The 19,165-nt window shown below is 45.5% G+C and overlaps 1 protein-coding gene across 7 annotated transcripts in view; it reads left to right on the top strand.

The window, feature by feature from the left end:
* The window catches only part of FAM167A (family with sequence similarity 167 member A), a 130,129-nt gene that overhangs the window by 70,475 nt on the left and 40,489 nt on the right, over nt 1-19,165 (top strand). For 6 of the 7 annotated variants that reach the window (XM_075598706.1, XM_075598705.1, XM_075598709.1 and 3 more), the window contains exon 2: nt 12,932-13,455. In XM_075598706.1, coding sequence (XP_075454821.1) covers nt 13,096-13,455 — 360 coding nt within the window. In that variant the 5' untranslated portion in view covers nt 12,932-13,095. Of the gene's footprint in view, nt 1-31; nt 149-873; nt 936-12,931; nt 13,456-19,165 lie in introns of those variants that run through there. The other variant, XM_075598707.1, reaches the window with a different exon arrangement.

The following is a 19,165-nucleotide window of genomic DNA, read 5'->3' as shown; positions in this document are numbered from 1 at the left end:
CCACCACTATGGATTACAAATAGAAAAAAGATAAAGACACGTGGATTGTAATGGATTTTTTATTTTAGGGTTACCTGGTTCCTGTTGTTGGATTAGCTGCTCCAGTGCTTCCGGTTCCCCTTGATTGCTGTGACTGGTTCATCTAATGGTAAGTAAAAAAAGACGTCCATTTTTTTTTATGTCCATTTATTTTGGCCTGAATGTATGTATGTCACTATGGGTACATAGAGGAAGGAACAGAGGGCACAGCGGATTTTGCAAATTCAAACTCATTTATTGAGCCAACACAACGTTTCGACCGTGGAGGTCTTTTTCAAGTGACAATGGCATGACCTCCACGGTCGAAACGTTGTGTTGGCTCAATAAATGAGTTTGAATTTGCAGAATCATCTGTGCCCTCTGTTCCTTCCTCTATGTACTCAGGACTGACTGCAGGCTTTCGTTCTAACATTGGAGCACCGGTAATTGTATCATTTTTCTCTTTTTAAGGTGTGCAGCACTCCTCTCTATTATCTGGACTGTCACTATGGGTATACATACGTACAGGACAAATCAGTGGTTGTATTGTATGTTGATTTTTAATGTTTTTCAATTGTTTTTCATGCTCTTTTATTGCACCTGTATTTATGTCTGTAAACTATAGATGGACATACATACAGGTATAATAAAAACTTGTTGGCTTGCCTTGTTTGGATGTTTTTATATATATATATATACATGATGAAGCCACTGTACAAATAAATGGGTGAAGGGTGGGTATCGGGTCAGGGTGGCTTAACCCCTTAATGACTGTAGCGGTTAATAACCGCTAAGGTCATTATGGGGTTAGGGGACATTAGTTTGGCACTTTTTCTTATTGTGTATGTTTTTCAGCACCACAGTGTATGGACAGGGAGGAAGATGCGGGTGTCCTTCATCGTGGGTGCCAGACAAGGGTGAGTTAAAATGTATTTAATGTGATTAATGTATATTTAATGGGCAAATGCATTATTATCCATATGTGGATAATAGTAATTTTGCCCATTAATGTATAGTATGTGTTAGGGGGCGGGGGGGATGTGTGTGGTATATTGCTATGTTTATTGGGGGCAATTGTCCCCAATAAACATGCTAATAAGCCTTAACCCCTTCATTGCCTTAGCGGATAGCCGCTAAGGTAATGAAGCTGCTTTAATGTATTTTTATTAATAGTGTGCGGGAGCAGGGGTCCCCTGAGCTGAACCGCATTGATTAATGGCTCAGAGACCCTCTGCTTCCCGAGTTACAGGCCCCGGTTTGGGGCATCGGTGCCAGTGCGGACACCATCTTTATTGAGCCCACGTCGCGTCTTGGACGCTATAAAGATAGCACCGATGCCCCATACCGGGGCCTGTAACTCGGGAAGCAGGGGGTCTCTGAGGCAGAAATCAATGCGGTTCAGCTCAGGGGACCCCCTGCTCCCGCACACTATTAATAAAAAATACATTAAAGCAGCTTCATTACCATAATAATGAATTATTATTTATTGTTATGTGTGTGTTTTAATACTAGTGTAGATGTGCAGGGGGTCTCCTGAGCTGAAACGCATTGGTTTCAGGTCCGAGGACCCCCTACTTCAGGAGTTACAGGCCCCTTTATGGGGTGCCGGTATCCCCTGCACTTTTAAAGCTCCCGCGTCACGTGACCGGGACATTTAAATTCTGCAGGGGATACCGGCACCCCATAACGGGGCCTATATCTTCTGAAGTAGGGGGTCCTCGGACCTTAAACCAATGCGGTTCAGCTCAGGAGACCCCCTGCTCATGTATACTACTATTAAAACTCATATTTGGCCAGCACGATCGCCTGTAAGAGCCGTGCATTGAGACGCAGCGTCTCCATGCAGTTCTTACAGGCTGCTTTGTTTATAATAGTTATCGTGCTAAATAACTTTTAGCACGATATCAGGGGGGGAAAAGGTGATTGCGTGCTATGGCCCTTTTGGCCAAGGCCGGCCGTAAACGCGCCGAGCAGCCTTAGTGAATAGCGCTTATGGCTTCAGCCTTTTGCGGCCGAGCGATAGAACCCATTTTAGCGCTAGTTAACGTAGCTTAGTGAATCGGCCCCACTGACTGGCACTGAGTTTGAATCAGGGGAACCTGGTTCAAATCCCGGTGTCGGCTCCTTGTGACCTTGGGCAAGTCACTTTATCTCCCTGTGTATGAGGCACCAAAAAACCCCATAGATTGTAAGCTCTAGTGGGCAGGAACTGTGTCAGCAAAATGTCTCTGTAAAGCGCTAGGTAAAACTATCAGCGCTATGCAAGAATAAACAACAAATAATAATGACATGTTATTTCTTCTTCACTGCAGTTACAAAACATGCGCGTACAGTAAGAGGGATTGCACATGAAAGAGCTCTTTTTAATGTACTCAAAAAGTCCCTGAAATGGCTTTTCCATTGTGGAGAGATAATTCCCACAAGCCCTGAACTGTCTAGACAGATGAGCTGCTTTCTACTTATTATCTGCGCGTTCTGATAAAAGGTTGAGCTTTCCTTTCTGTAATGGAAAAAACACAAACCAAAAGGTCCTCATTGTGTGTCTGAAAACTGATCGCATAGTCAAAGTTTAATACAAGACAAATAACAGTGATCTCCCAAGATGCAACAGATAAGAATGCTAAGGGTGACGAATGATGTCAACCCCCATTCACTACCAGAAGGTCTTGCAACCTTCTGGTACTGACGTGGTTAAAAGGCACGTATTAACATCTTCACCACTGGCTATGTCTGCAGCTTAAAAGTGCAATTGCAGTTACTCTCTCCAAAAAATGATTGTCGTTTAAAAATTGCATATTTGCATTTTTTTTCTTCTTTTTTTTTCTTGAAACCCACTTTTTTGGGAGTTGTGGGAAAATAATCGATCTTAATAATAATAATAATAATTTTAGGGATTCTGGAAAGTAAAACTGGACTTTGTACGATCTACTTTATAACAAAGTTCAGCCTCTTTCACATCTGGACAGTTTTCTTTAGTGGTAAGAACACACTGCCTTTGAAGCCGCTGAACCTGGTTTGAATCCAAGTGTTAGCTGTTGTTTTGCAACTTGGGCAACTTACTTCATCTCCATGTACCAGCAAAATTAGATTGTAAGCTCCTCAGGGAAGGAATCCATTGTAGGAAAAGGGAGACCAAAAAGCGCACCAGCAAAACGGAGCAGGAAGGACCCAAAACAAAAAATAATTAAAAGGACACTTTAATGTGACAAGAGACCCATCCAACGCGTTTCGAACGTCACAGCGTTCTTTTTCAGCTCCGTTTTGCTGGTGCGCTTTTTGGTCTCCCTTTTCCTGTATTGCATATCTGTAGCTGCACAGCTTGCCTACCTACTACCAGGATGTGAGTATTGCCTATTTTCAGGGGAACCTGCCGATGAGACTGAGGGTGAGTGGGCTTGTACCATCTACCACCTGTCTTCAGGAGGATAGTACCCATACTATTGAACATTAAGTACTATATTATTTTCATTAGTACCCTGGTTTAGTGGTTTGGCTTGTTTTGTTCATTGTACCTGCATTTGAGGGCTTCAGCTACTTTCCACAAGGAATCCATTGTGCATGCGAAATAAAATCAGCATATGTAATTGTAGCCATGCCGGGTTTGGCTACCAGTCTGCCCTCCCTGGCACGCAAACGCCCCAGTAAGAGCAGGCAGTGCCAGTACTAATCATGGGTTTTTCCGCCACACAGGCAGCTCTCCCTTGAGTGACACAGGAGGAGGTGGGACTTGGTCTGTGTTCTGCCCAATCATGGGATCAGACCTAGTGCCTTACCCCTACTGTACTTAAGGAAGTTATATATATAAAAAAATCACTTGTGAGCACATTCACATGTCTTAGACAGGTCTGCAAACCTGCCTTTCACCATTATCACCTAGCACAGCAGTGCGCAAACTGGGGGGTGCAAGATTTTTTGGGAGAGGCGCAGGCGGTTGCAGAGGTCTCGTGCTCTTCCCCAAGGCATTTAAATGAAATGCCAGGTGACCACACGAGGCCTCTGCAACCTCTACTTACCGAGGTTCAGCCGGCTGAAGCGCTGCGGGGTCATGTGATGTCACGGTTACCATGGTAACGCGACGTCAAATGCTGCTGCGGGTCACACGACGAGACGTCACAGTACCCCGTTGACGCCACACAAGGTAAAGGAGGGGGGTGCATCAAAGGACGAGAGCAGGCAGGGGGTTCGCACCAAAAAAAGTTTGTGTGCCCCTGACCTAGCATACAGTGCTTCCATTTAAATTAAATGCCGGGGGACCGCGCGAGGCCTCTGCAACCTCTGCTTACCAAGGTTCAGCCGGCTCCAGGACGTGTTACCATGGCAATGCGACGTCAAGTGACGCTGCGGGGTCATGTGATGTCATGGTTGCCATGGTAACGTGATGTCAAATGATGCCGTGACTATGATGACCTTAGGGGTTGTCATTATAATATCATGAGATATTATGTATTTGAATTCATCTGGTGCTTCAGGGGCTAATATGGCTACAGTTTGGTTTAAAAATACAATATATTGGGTTTATGACAGGTGAAGACTTCATGTGTCTGTGCTGGTCTTCAAAGAGGACTTAATTGGGGGGGCCTATCCAGATGACCCACTAAAAGTTACACGTGTTGTTTAGATGGTCATAAACGATAACCAGAGACTATCCTGTCAGCCTCAAAGAAAATGAAAATTTGTGAATAATTACTGGTGCATTCCAGAGAGAGGTGACACACATGTTATTCTTTTGTTGGAGGACTTTATTAAACATGAGAATATCATGTGACGTCATCTACAGTACATACTATGAGTTACATATGTGTGATCGTGGCAGGGAGCCACATGCAATGAGACCACACACTGCATGGGTAAGGTGTGCCAAGGACAAATATCCATTTGTCCCTCAAATTTAGGATCAAGGCGGTCATGATTAGTCTCGTTGCGTCCATCCTGACCGGAATCTATTGGAGTGACTCTTGTGTCTTAAGTACTTAAGAAGGGAAGTTATGTGTGCGGTTATATATTGAAACAAATCTTAAACGTCATTTGTTAGAAGTTTTTTTTTCTCTTTTCGTAAAACCATCAATCTCGCAGCTGATTTACGACTGGGGTGGGCTTTTGTTTTCAATGGGGAAAAATAGTACATAAGACTTAGCAAGGTATTATGAAAATCAGATTTCAACAGAGGTGTGTTTTGAACGAAACACGTGAAATCTCATAACTGCGCCAGTGACCTCTCTGGGAGAAAATCCTGACATATGGCAACGTAATGTATAGGGATTTATTTTTTATGTTTTATCCTGTTTTTCTAAGAAACTGTCCTGCATTTGCTGTAATTGTATGTTCTTGTAATCCTTTTTCTGTAATCTAAGCCAGGAGAGCACAAACTTTGTTGCTATACCCCCGTCTTGTCAGCCCCGGTGCTCGCACCCCCCTAACCTAAAGCTTCGTCAAATTACGCTGCGGGGTCATCTGATGTCAAATCAGATGACCCGCGGCGTCATTTGATGCATGTCACATGACCCCATGGCGTCATTTAATGCCGCGTTGCCATGGCGACGCGTCACACAGCCTCTGAATCATAGTAAGTTGGGACAAAATAATGATATAGACAGCACACAAAAGTATATATTGAAGTGGATGGAAGTGGTACAACGTGGAACAGAGAGGACCCTATTTCCTCCCAATCAATAATCCAAAGAAATCTAATGTTTCCAGCACACAAAAGTCAAAAAAGAGGGGAATAAGCCAAAAAAGTTTTAATGAGTAAATAAAACACAAATCCAAATGGTATGTAAGTAAAAAACAAAATCACAACACATCTAGAAAAAAACAGGAAAAAAAACAAGGGAAGGAAGGGATGGGGTGAGCAAAAACAATAAAGTAAAAAGTACAGGGGCAGGGGGGAGGCAACGTTTCGGGGTAAGAACCCCTTCTTCAGGCCCATTCCCAAAAGACACAAAATGTCTAGTGGTTCTTCCCTTTTTCCTGTACAGATCTCCCTACAGAAAAAATGCACCAATGCAAAAAGCAAACGGGGTGAATGTATCCTCACAGGGGGCGCAGCCAAGCAGTCCAGGATCTTCCAGCAACCACTCTAGAGACCAGGGGTAGTCCTACACAGGGGGCGCAGCCGAGCAGTCCAAGAAACAGTCCAAAGTCTTCCAGCAGCCACTATAGAGATCAGTTATAAAGGAAAAAACCCGGGCGCTACCCCACAGTTTGGTGAATAAGAAAAACTTGCTTATTCTTAATAAAACAACACAACCTTCTGAGTCCTAAAAGGTTCTCATCTGTTTTTCGGTCTCCGTCTATGACTCTAACCCCATGAAGGATCTATCCAGGATCCTTAGGAAATATAGAAACAAAGAAGAAAAGGGGGAGCACAGGTGGAGATACACTGAATGACAGATTACACAACTCTGGGATATAGGTCCCCAAGTAAGTGAATGGGCTAATGGTGGAGTGTATAATATCAGAAATACTTACACGGCCTTGTGTAAGTGTTATCTCATCAAGGTTTCTTTTCTTTATCCTCTTTTCTGTGTCTTTAAACTGGATCTCTTTTCCTCTTCTTTAGTCTTGATGATAGATTCTTTTGATAACCGGCTGCCTTTCTCAAGTGAAGTGTTCCTCAAAAGGAATTAATAACACAGAAAAGTATCAGGGATGGTATAATTCCTGAGGGGCCACAATTAATAACAAGGTGATAACAGGGATATAAGTAAATGCAGAAAGATGATACTGCATGCACTCACACGGGCAAGTGTGAGTGGACTTCCTGAGGAGGGTATCTCTATTTCCACACCACCCCGAATATAGGGGAACGAAAACAGTGGATAATCCTAAAAAATAGAAAGGATATCAAAGTTAAAGGGAATGGGGAAGGAATAGACACTAATATAGTACTCACACGGCCACGTGTGAGCCCTCACGTGGAATGGTCTCTTTTCTTGCTGTCTCAGTATTGTAGCTGTTCTCCTGGATGAAAGAAAACACTTGCAGGTCCAAGTGCAAGTGGAAAAAGTACTTTATTTTAAAACACATGTAGCCGTGACCTCCGATTCACCCCGAGTAATGAGAGGTTGCGCTTGCAAAGAGTAGTTGCAAAAGCCCGCGAAGGAGGAGGATACATATTTGGTGGGAGAGGAGCAGTCCCTTGACCCAGCAGCCCCCACGGGGAGGGTTAGGTGAGCACGTTTAGCCTATGGGTGGAGGAGTTGCGAGAGATATAGGCAGTGGTGGCGCGCACGTGAGGGGAGATCGTGGAGAGTAAGAGACGGAGATACTGCACTGGGAGGCGATACCCTCCCCAGGCGCAGGCCAGGTGCCCCGGCCCAGTTAGCCCTAATATAGTACTCACACGGCCACGTGTGAGCCCCCACGTGGAATGGCCTCTTTTCTTGCTGTCTCAGTATTGTAGCTGTTCTCCCGGATGAAAGAAAATACTTGCAGGTCCAAGTCCAAGTGGAAAAAGTACTTTATTTTAAAACACATATAAAACAAAAAAGCCCTTAGGTCTAACACCGAGGGGTCTAAAGATCTAAAAACGCCAGTCTGTCTTTCAGAAGATGTGTATTCAGGGCGCGTGGTGTGCAGGCAAACTTAACCCGCGTCCGGGTACAGTCCTTTGCTCCTCTGCCCTGCTTCTAGACGGTGGCCTCACTGGTACAAAATAGCTCAGAGGTTAGAACAATGCGTTTCGCCCTTTCTTGGGCTTCCTCAGGTTCCGTAGATGGGAGTGCACAATGTCTCTGGTATATATACACGATTCAAGTAGCCAATCCCACACTACCCTCTGAGCATACTTCCTTAATAATGTCTGAACACGGGTTTCTAACTAATAAAACCCAAATGTGTAATACAATACATATAAAAGTGACTGGATCTATGAAGATTACTTAAACTAATGTGGAGTGATTAATGAATAAGGTATAATTACGATGTGTGATTAAATAAATATATAAATCACGTGAAAAAACGCATCAATGATAATTGGATTTTTAAAAATAATAAATTACAAAGGAAGCTTAACTAGCCAATGGTGTGACTAAATGGGAAATATTTAATCTAGGTGTTACACAACAAGGACTGAAAATGCCCATAAATGCCCTCAAACGTATAATTAATTAAATATTTAATCAAAGGGTTACACAACATGAACTGTAAATGCCCATAAGTGCCCTCAAACATATAGTTAATTTAATACAACAAATAGTGGTGAATAATATTAAATAGTGATAAATCTTATGAATATAAAGGCATTGTGAGTAGGTGACCCCGAATGCCCCTATACCTAAATTCAAATTATACACAGTGATATTAATTGATAATAATAAATGATTCAAACAGTAGTGACATGATATGAAGCAACAAAATCATTGCAATAATGCAAATTCAGTGTGGTTCAGAACCCCAATGGTGACTACTAGTATAATAAAGACATTAGAACTCTTCTAATAAATCCACTAAGATTCAAGATAAAAGTAAGAGTAGAAATAGATCTCATTAGCTGTGATAAACAGTAAAAAGTGCATTGACTAATTCATAAAGTGTAAACCCATAGAAAAACCTATAGGAAGATAACCGCAAAATGGTACGCTGGAATAATCTAGAATATTATGAAATGGTAAATGTTAAACTGTCTCATAAAAAAACTTCTAAAACATTTCTAAAAACATATATCGAAACTTTTGCATACAATAATGACCAAGCATCGGCATGATCTTGATACACAAGTCATAAAAGAGAGAAAGAAACCAAGGGGTCAAACAATTTCAGCCCTCTCTAGTGCCAATAAAAAAAAGTATAAAAACATATACACATACTGTACAAAATCAATGCTTCAGAACACAGCAATTGTTTAGGGGGGGTAAGTCCCTTACTAAGGGTGTCCCTAGCTCAGCTTGTCTCTACGGTGACTCAGGGCTAACTGGGCCGGGGCACCTGGCCTGCGCCTGGGGAGGGTATCGCCTCCCAGTGCAGTATCTCCGTCTCTTACTCTCCACGATCTCCCCTCACGTGCGCGCCACCACTGCCTATATCTCTCGCAACTCCTCCACCCATAGGCTAAACGTGCTCACCTGACCCTCCCCTATGGGGGCTGCTGGGTCAAGGGACTGCTCCTTTCCCGCCAATATGTATCCTCCTCCTTCGCGGGCTTTTGCAACTACTCCTTGCAAGCGCAACCTCTCATTACTCGGGGTGAATCGGAGGTCACGGCTACATGTGTTTTAAAATAAAGTACTTTTTCCACTTGGACTTGGACCTGCAAGTGTTTTCTTTCATCCGGGAGAACAGCTACAATACTGAGACAGCAAGAAAAGAGACCATTCCACGTGGGGGCTCACACGTGGCCGTGTGAGTACTATATTAGTGTCTATTCCTTCCCCATTCCCTTTAACTTTGATATCCTTTCTATTTTTTAGGATTATCCACTGTTTTCGTTCCCCTATATTCGGGGTGGTGTGGAAATAGAGAAACCCTCCTCAGGAAGTCCACTCACACTTGCCCGTGTGAGTGCATGCAGTATCATCTTTCTGCATTTACTTATATCCCTGTTATCACCTTGTTATTAATTGTGGCCCCTCAGGAATTATACCATCCCTGATACTTTTCTGTGTTATTAATTCCTTTTGAGGGACACTTCACTTGAGAAAGGCAGCCGGTTATCAGAAGAATCTATCATCAAGACTAAAGAAGAAGTAAAGAGATCCAGTTTAAAGAAGACACAGAAAGAAGATAAAGAAAAGAAACCTTGATGAGATAACACTATAGAGATCAGGGATAGTCCTATCCACTGCAGAGTAAATGGTTTCTGGAGCACCTAACTAACGTTCATAAGATGGCTATCACTGGTAGTCAGATGGGAGCAACAGCATAAGCAAACATTGCAAGTAACACAAAATAATGCGAATGTACAGACTAGCTGATGCAGATCCCGTGTGTGCTCGTGAAGATTCGCTTGTTAGAAATCCACCTGCTCCCAAGGTGCAAGTCAAGCCCTGACTGTGCAGCAATCAGCAACATTGTTTATCTGGGGTTTTAGATGGCTGGGCACTTTGGGTCTTTGAGCCAGCTGTTGCAACCTTCTTTTTGGGGTTATCGTTATTTCCATCAGCAGCGATGTTAGGACCGTGGCTGCATCCCCTGTGTTGCATGCCCAGGAGCCTGTTAATGGTGCTGTTCAACCACAGCAGCGATGCAACTGGCAATAAGGATGATGATGAGGGTGGTGGTGATGGACACTAGTTGGTGATGGTGGTGATGATGGTGATTGGTGATAACATCTATGCCATGAGCAGGGTGGCCCTGTTGGAAACTCAGTCAGCAGCAGCAGTAGCTTAACTTGTGTCAGTCAGACTCTTCACTTCTTCTGCACATTTTGCTGAGGATGTATGAGACTGTCTCTTCCCTCACAGGTATTTCTGCTCGTGCTCTTACATACCCCAGAGGTTGAGACCTGTCCACATTCAGAAATACTTCTCACTCAGCAGAGTCCTCTTTCCTCTCACTCACACCCGCAGGAGCAATTACACATGTTCCTAGTTGGACATGGAAGGCAAATGAATGTCTCTCTCTCTCTCTCTCTCTCGTAACGTGTGGCTCTTTTCTTACAATCTCTTCCATCCTTATGGTGACTAATTTGTGATGATTGTATTGATGATTTTGGTAAAAACCTTCCTTTCATTTCTTATTTCTTTTATATTAGAAATCTGCTGCTAGGTGTCATGTACAACTGTTGCTGTTTTTAAATAATACATTACTTGTCTGCTCTCTGGGGTCCCGATCCCACTTAATAATAGTCTTTTCTTGATGCAACCACGACCAGGTTGACCACCCCACCACCTTCCCAACCCCCCCAACCACCTTCCCAATCCCCCCTCCTTTACCAATGTAGCTAGAGATAATTTATTGAGTGATCTATTATGTATATCTAGAACTGGTATCACTCCCAATGCACAAACACGTCTGTATCTGTCCATAAGCCCTCTGCAAATGCACAAGCACATGGAGGCTGTGCCTTATTGATAGAATTAGCTAATTTCGAAAGCAAAATTAATTGAAATGTTCACACATCTCTACATAGGATATATGTCATTTAAATAACAATAGTATATTGTAGAAATATTTCCTGGATTCTATTTAAATTCAAGAAAGACAGGTTTAGGACTGGATTTCCAATTCAGGAACAAAGGCAGCAGGTAAACTCAGTGATGTTAAGTGCAAAGTAAATAAATCACTGTAACCAATACAGTAACTTCTAAGAAAACCTAAAATGGCCACAAAATGGCACAAATCACGGCACATAATGTGAATGTATTTTTTTTTTAAATATCTCAGAAATGCTAAAAAAAAAATTAAAAAATTAAGAAAATGAAATGGTGCCCAATTTTTGTTCTCTAGAAAAGTACAGGAGATTTGGATATCTTTGGTCATCCATTAATCATTATATGTAATGCATAACATGTAGTACAGATGCAACTGCCGGTTGTAGACTGCTTGCCAAGGAAAATCTGTGACCATCTTGCAGTAACTCGTAAGATGGTCCACAGCAGGTGCAATGGCCCATCGGATTAACACAGCGGGGTTCCCTTGCATTTGAATGGGACTCCCAGCCCGGTAGGAATCACACAGTGTGAGTCCTTTCAAATGTAGGGACCATCACTGTGTTAATCCGATGGGCCATTAGTCTGACTGCAGGAATCTCGCAGCGTGGGATGGGTTTAAGTGCAGAATTCTCAAGGCAAGCCGTCTACAACCGGCAGTTGCAGCTGTATATAACTATGAGCATACTATAGACTGTATTTACCAAGTGGTAATACTCCTTGGGACACCTCCCAGCTCCCGAAGACATTTTTTTTTGTTCCACTCATGAGCTATAAGGTAGTAAGCAGCACTGGAAAGCATTGTGTGGCATAGGCACTGCTTAGTAAACATGGGCCTATGTAGTTCCCGGAAATTCTAGTGAATGTTCCATATGATGTCTTCCAGCTCCCAAGTTGTCTTCTGTCATAGTGCCCAATGGTAAACAGACCTATATCAATAGTTTTTCTGAATTTGGCAAATTGTACAGTATGTAGTAATACTGTATATTTATATGATTATGTGCAGTGCAGTATTGACTGTGTACACAACACTTTGCATTGACCGTAACCAAGACATACTGTAGTACAGGGAAATATAATGCATAGCTGCTGGGGTAAGTGTAACAAGAAAAAAGTCAACTTGGGTGTAATCTCTATTTTAAAGGAAAGACATCAGTTGTCTCCTTCAGAATATGCGTCAGTGCTTTTAAAAGTGTCCCAAATCCCGTGCAGGCTTACACATACATAAAAAACAATATTCTGTTTATATTGTGCACACTACTCATGGAATATGTAAACAAATATATATATTCACAGCGCTTCTCCGTGTAGGGAGCATGCAGCTAGTGAAAACATTGGCCTTACATTTGTGTAAAACAGACAGTGAATCCCTGCGCTTCTCCATCGAGCCACCAACAAATGGGAAAATTATTATTCACAGTGAAAACTAAATCTGTAAAACAAAGGAGACTTTTGGTTACATAATTTGATCAAATAATGGTAGACCTGCTAACCACACCAAGGTAAGTCTCAGTCGCAGGTCCCTATGCTAAATGTAACTGTAGATTTAGTTTTCACTGTGAATATTTTTTTCCCCATTTGTTGGTAGCTGGGTGGAGAAGCGCAGGGATTCACTGTCTGCTCTAGCTCATGGAATATCACCATGCATCTACTGTATATTTCATAACTCCATGCTGTCACAGTTTCTCTCATTCTCGGCTAATGACTTCATTTGTGTTGGGAGCTGCTGGAAATGCTTAACACTTGATTATTATTTTCATTTGTGTAATTTTATCCACTCGACTAGTCATGTTTTAATTAAATTACTTGACATGTTGTTATTTTAGATGGGCTGAGTGCTGCAATCAAAAGGAGGTTTCATTCCAAAGCAAACTGAAGATAGGAAGGGCAGAGATTGTATCAGTTCTGTATACAGACAGCCAGAGGACTCGATGACTACTTACGCTGTCCTTGTAAAAGCTTGGTACTGCTGAGCTTCTCACCAAACAACATGTCGTTACCGAAAATACAGATTGAGAATACTGGAGATGAAGCAGAAGCCAACTCGCTGCCCCCTCCCGATGACCATCTGAGAAGCCTGAAGGCTCTCACTCAGAAGCTGAGGTTGGAAACTCGGAGGCCTTCTTACCTGGAGTGGAGGGCGAAGGTTGAAGATGAAACCTGGAAAAACCCCAAACCCTCAGAAGAGCAAGAGGTGAAGGAGCATAGACAACCCATTGAAGATACTTGCTCCACAGAAAACGTGCAGGGCAACGACGCAAATACTCCCAAGGAAACAACTCTGACCTCTGGGAAAATAAATGGATTTGATAATATTGATGAAGCTCTAAATTGGCTCAGGAAGGAACTGGTAAGTGATTTCCTGTGAAAATATAACTAATGGCTTTAGGACAAAATGCGCTCTGTATGCATTCTGACATTGATTTGTATTTGTTTATAGCAGGAAGCAGCAAGGGCATTAACCATTGAGGGTGTTATGCAACTATTTTGGTCAGTGCAGTGGTTACATGCCTAACAAATAACTCACTAAATCTCATGTGAGTACTCTACTATATTGATTTGTGCAATGCTTTCAACCCAATTATTCGTTGTATTGCACGAACACAAACATTCCAGCACTGCACATATTATCATCTCTTTTAAATGTGTTGGGGCAGATAGTGTAAAACTAAAATTATCATGAGTAACAATGTTGCTACTGTAGCATCCACATTTGTGCAAATCAAGTGAACTAGTGCCATGTACAATGCCATATTGAGAAAACATGAAGCACAATGACATAGGCCCAAGATTAGACAACGCCAGTCTTGAAGGTGCAATATATGATGATACCCTCTTTGAATGAACAATCTGCGGTATGCTCTGTACAGGGACTTCAGCATTCTTTATTATGTTGTATCTCACCAGAGATATCTGCTTGTAATGTTTAGATTCTGTACTATAGAATAACGACTCCAATACCCACAGCATGTGACAATGGTTTTTCTGTCCAGAAATTTATTGAGCTCTAGTGAGACTGCTGTAAAGATATTGTAGCATGAACTGAGGCCTATGTCACTTAGCGGTGCCACGCTATAAGACATCTTCCGGCATGAGAAGACATCTTGCAGCTCATCCACTTAAATGACCCGTAGGGTGTCTACTGTCTCCAGAAGGTATCCTACTGCATAACATTGCTTAGTAAATATTGCCCATAAATACTTTTTCCCCCCTGTGTCTTTCTCAAGCTGGTTTTAAAAGGAATTGTGTTGAATGTGGGCAGTAAGGGGTCTTCTTGCACCAGAAGATGTCTCATGACAGAGCACTGTTTAGAAAATGTGGCCCTCTATCATTAAACCTAATATTGTTTGGCGATTTACCAATTCTCATCTTTTAATATTTCTTTGGGATTGAGCATATCTACTGTAGTACATTTTCTCACTGATAGTACACACACACACACTCACAGAGTGAGGTCCAAACGTTGCTCTGTAAACATTGGTTTGCCTTATGTGGTAAATAAACTTATTTATTTTGCAACTTGATGGCGAGTGCTGTGAATTCCTTAAAAAAAATAAATTAAAAAAAAACTATACAGTATATATATATATATATATATACTGTATAGTTTTTTTTTTAATTTACATATACACAGTGTTCGACAAATCACCCAAAAATCTACTCGCCACCTAGTCCCGCCCCTAACCCCGCCCCCAACCCTAGTCCCGCCCCCAACCCCGCTTTAAAATAAAATATATAAATAAAATACATTTAATAAATTCCTAGGCAGAACAACATTCGTTTTTGACATAAATGTGTTTATTGTATTGTATTACATTATACTACAATTAGTCCTTGTTACGTGTGTGTGTGTGTGTGTGTGTGTGTAAATGTCGGATCTAGAAATAAAAGCCAGATGTGAATGACTAGTTTCCTGAACCCCTTAACCAGTGTCTGGACGTCCACGCTTCACAATATCTAAAGCAGCAATCCCGCCTGGGATCTTACCTGATCCGCAGTCCCTCAATGTCCAGGTACCCTCATTCCCGCAATGTTATACATTGGAGGGGATGTGTTCCCTACCTGTCTTCTGGGTTAGGGGGGGTTCCGATGTCTTCCGTGTGAAGCTTGAGTCAGATCTGGAAGAAAGCAGTATAGGTTATTTCGGTGTAGGTATAGGGCAGTTAAGATATATAGGGTAAATAAGAGATCCAGATCCAGAGTGTGAGACAGACATAGAGTGTGGGTGAGAGAAACAGCGAGAGAGGGTGACAGAGAGACACAGCGAGAGAGGGTGACAGAGAGACACAGCGAGAGAGGGTGAGAGAGAGGGTGACAGGGAGAGCGAGAGAGAGAGGGTGACAGGGAGCGCGAGAGAGAGAGGGTGACAGGGAGAGCGAGAGTATGTGGGTGAGGTGGTGGGTGACTGACTGACTGACACTTGGGTGGGTGACTGACTGGGTGACTGACTGACTGGGTGGGTGACTGACTGACTGACTGGGTGGGTGACTGACTGACTTACTGGGTGACTGACTGACTGGGTGGGTGACTGACTGACTGGGTGGGTGACTGACTGGGTGGGTGACGGTGACTGACTGACTGACTGGGTTGGTGACTGACTGGGTGAGTGACTGACTGACTGGGTGACTGACTGACTGGGTGGGTGACTGGGTGGGTGGGTGACTGACTGACTGGGTGGGTGACTGACTGACTGACTGGGTGGGTGACTGACTGACTGACTGGGTGACTGACTGACTGGGTGGGTGGGTGACTGACTGACCAGGTGGGTGACTGACTGACTGGGTGGGTGACTGACTGGGTGCGTGACTGACTGGGTGGGTGACTGACTGACTGGGTGGGTGACTGACTGACTGACTGACTGGGTGGGTGGGTGACTGACTGACTGACTGACTGGGTGACTGACTGACTGACTGGGTGGGTGACTGACTGACTGGGTGACTGACTGACTGACTGACTGACTGGGTGACTGACTGACTGACTGACTGGGTGACTGACTGGGTGACTGACTGACTGACTGACTGGGTGGGTGACTGACTGACTGGGTGGGTGGGTGACTGACTGACTGGGTGACTGACTGGGTGACTGACTGACTGACTGGGTGGGTGACTGACTGACTGGGTGGGTGGGTGACTGACTGACTGACTGGGTGGGTGACTGACTGACTGACAGGGTGACTGACTGACTGGGTGACTGACTGGGTGGGTGACTGACTGACTGGGTGACTGGGTGGGTGACTGACTGACTGACTGACTGGGTGACTGACTGACTGGGTGACTGACTGAGTGGGAGACTGACTGACTGACTGAGTGGGTGACTGACTGACTGACTGGGTGGGTGACTGACTGGGTGGGTGACTGACTGGGTGACTGACTGAGTGGGAGACTGACTTACTGACTGGGTGGGTGACTGACTGACTGGGGGGGTGACTGACTGGGTGGGTGACTGACTGACTGGGTGGGTGACTGACTGACTGGGTGGGTGACTGACTGACTGGGTGGGTGACTGACTGACTGACTGACTGGGTGGGTTGGTGACTGACTGACTGACTGACTGGGTGGGTGACTGACTGACCGACTGACTGTGTGACTGACTGACTGGGTGGGTGGGTGACTGACTGAGTGGGTGACTGACTGGGTGGGTGGGTGGGTGACTGACTGACTGACTGAGTGGGTGACTGACTGGGTGGGTGGGTGACTGACTGACTGGGTGACTGACTGACTGGTTGACTGACTGACTGGGTGGGTGACTGACTGACTGACTGACTGGGTGGGTGACTGACTGACTGGGTGGGTGGGTGACTGACTGGGTGACTGACTGGGTGGGTGACTGGGTGACTGACTGACTGGGTGGGTGACTGACTTGGTGGGTGATAGGGTGGGTGACTGGCTGACTGGGTGGGTGACTGACTGACTGGGTGACTGACTGACTGACTGGGTTGGTGACTGACTGGATGGGTGACTGACTGGGTGGGTGACTGACTGACTGACTGGGTGACTGACTGACTGGGTGACTGACTGGGTGACGGACTGACTGGGTGGGTGACTGACTGGGTGGGTGACTGACTGACTGGGTGGGTGACTGACTGACTGGGTGGGTGACTGACTGACTGACTGGGTGGGTGACTGACTGACTGGGTGGGTGACTGACTGACTGGGTGGGTGACTGACTGGGTGGGTGACTGACTGGGTGGGTGACTTACTGACTGGGTGGGTGACTGACTGACTGGGGGGGTGACTGACTGGGTGGGTGACTGACTGACTGGGTGGGTGACTGACTGACTGGGTGGGTGACTGACTGACTGGGTGGGTGACTGACTGACTGACTGACTGGGTGGGTTGGTGACTGACTGACTGACTGACTGGGTGGGTGACTGACTGACCGACTGACTGTGTGACTGACTGACTGGGTGGGTGGGTGACTGACTGAGTGGGTGACTGACTGGGTGGGTGGGTGGGTGACTGACTGACTGACTGAGTGGGTGACTGACTGGGTGGGTGGGTGACTGACTGACTGGGTGACTGGTTGACTGACTGACTGGGTGGGTGACTGACTGACTGACTGACTGGGTGGGTGACTGACTGACTGGGTGGGTGGGTGACTGACTGGGTGACTGACTGGGTGGGTGACTGGGTGACTGACTGACTGGGTGGGTGACTGACTTGGTGGGTGATAGGGTGGGTGACTGGCTGACTGGGTGGGTGACTGACTGACTGGGTGACTGACTGACTGACTGGGTTGGTGACTGACTGGATGGGTGACTGACTGGGTGGGTGACTGACTGACTGACTGGGTGACTGACTGACTGGGTGACTGACTGGGTGACGGACTGACTGGGTGGGTGACTGACTGGGTGGGTGACTGACTGACTGGGTGGGTGACTGACTGACTGGGTGGGTGACTGACTGACTGACTGGGTGGGTGACTGACTGACTGGGTGGGTGACTGACTGACTGGGTGGGTGACTGACTGACTGGGTGACTGACTGACTGACTGGGTGGGTGACTGACTGGGTGACTGACTTACTGACTGGGTGGGTGATTGACTGACTGACTGGTGGGTGACTGACTGACTGACTGGGTGGGTGACTTACTGACTGACTGGGTGGGTGATTGACTGACTGGGTGGGTGACTGAGTGACTGACTGGGTGGGTGACTGACTGACTGACTGGGTGACTGACTGACTGGGTGACTGACTGGTTGGGTGACTGACTGACTGGGTGGGTGACTGACTAACCGGGTGGGTGACTCACTGACTGACTGGGTGGGTGACTGACTGACTGGGTGACTGACTGACTGGGTGGGTGGGTGACTTACTGACTGGGTGACTGACTGACTGACTGGGTGGATGACTGACTGGGTGGGTGACTGACTGACTGGGTGGGTGACTGACTGACTGACAGGGTGGGTGACTGACTGACTGGGTGGGTGACTGACTGACTGACAGGGTGGGTGACTGACTGACTGGGTGACTGACTGACTGGGGGACTGACTGACTCGGTGACTGACTGACTGACTGACTGACTGGGTGACTGACTGACTGACTGACTGACTGGGTGACTGACTGACTGGGTGACTGACTGGGTGACTGACTGGGTGACTGACTGGGTGACTGACTGGGTGGGTGACTGACTGACTGGGTGGGTGACTGACTGGGTGGGTGGGTGACTGACTGACTGGGTGGGTGACTGACTGACTGGTTGACTGACTGACTGGGTGACCGACTGACTGGGTGACTGACTGACTGGGTGACTGACTGACTGGGTGACTGGGTGACTGACTGACTGACTGACTGGGTGGGTGACTGACTTGACTGACTGACTGGGTGACTGACTGACTGGGTGACTGACTGACTGACTGGGTGACTGACTGACTGGGTGGGTGACTGACTGACTGACTGGGTGGGTGACTGACTGACTGACTGGGTGACTGACTGACTGACTGGGTGGGTGACTGACTGACTGACTGGGTGGGTGACTGACTGACTGACTGACTGACTGGGTGGGTGACTTACTGACTGGGTGGGTGACTGACTGACTGGGTGGGTGACTGACTGACTGACT

Source organism: Ascaphus truei, chromosome 4 (assembly GCF_040206685.1).
Source record: "Ascaphus truei isolate aAscTru1 chromosome 4, aAscTru1.hap1, whole genome shotgun sequence".
NCBI classification, from domain to species: domain Eukaryota; kingdom Metazoa; phylum Chordata; class Amphibia; order Anura; family Ascaphidae; genus Ascaphus; species Ascaphus truei.
This window is presented reverse-complemented; position numbering and strand designations above follow the sequence as displayed.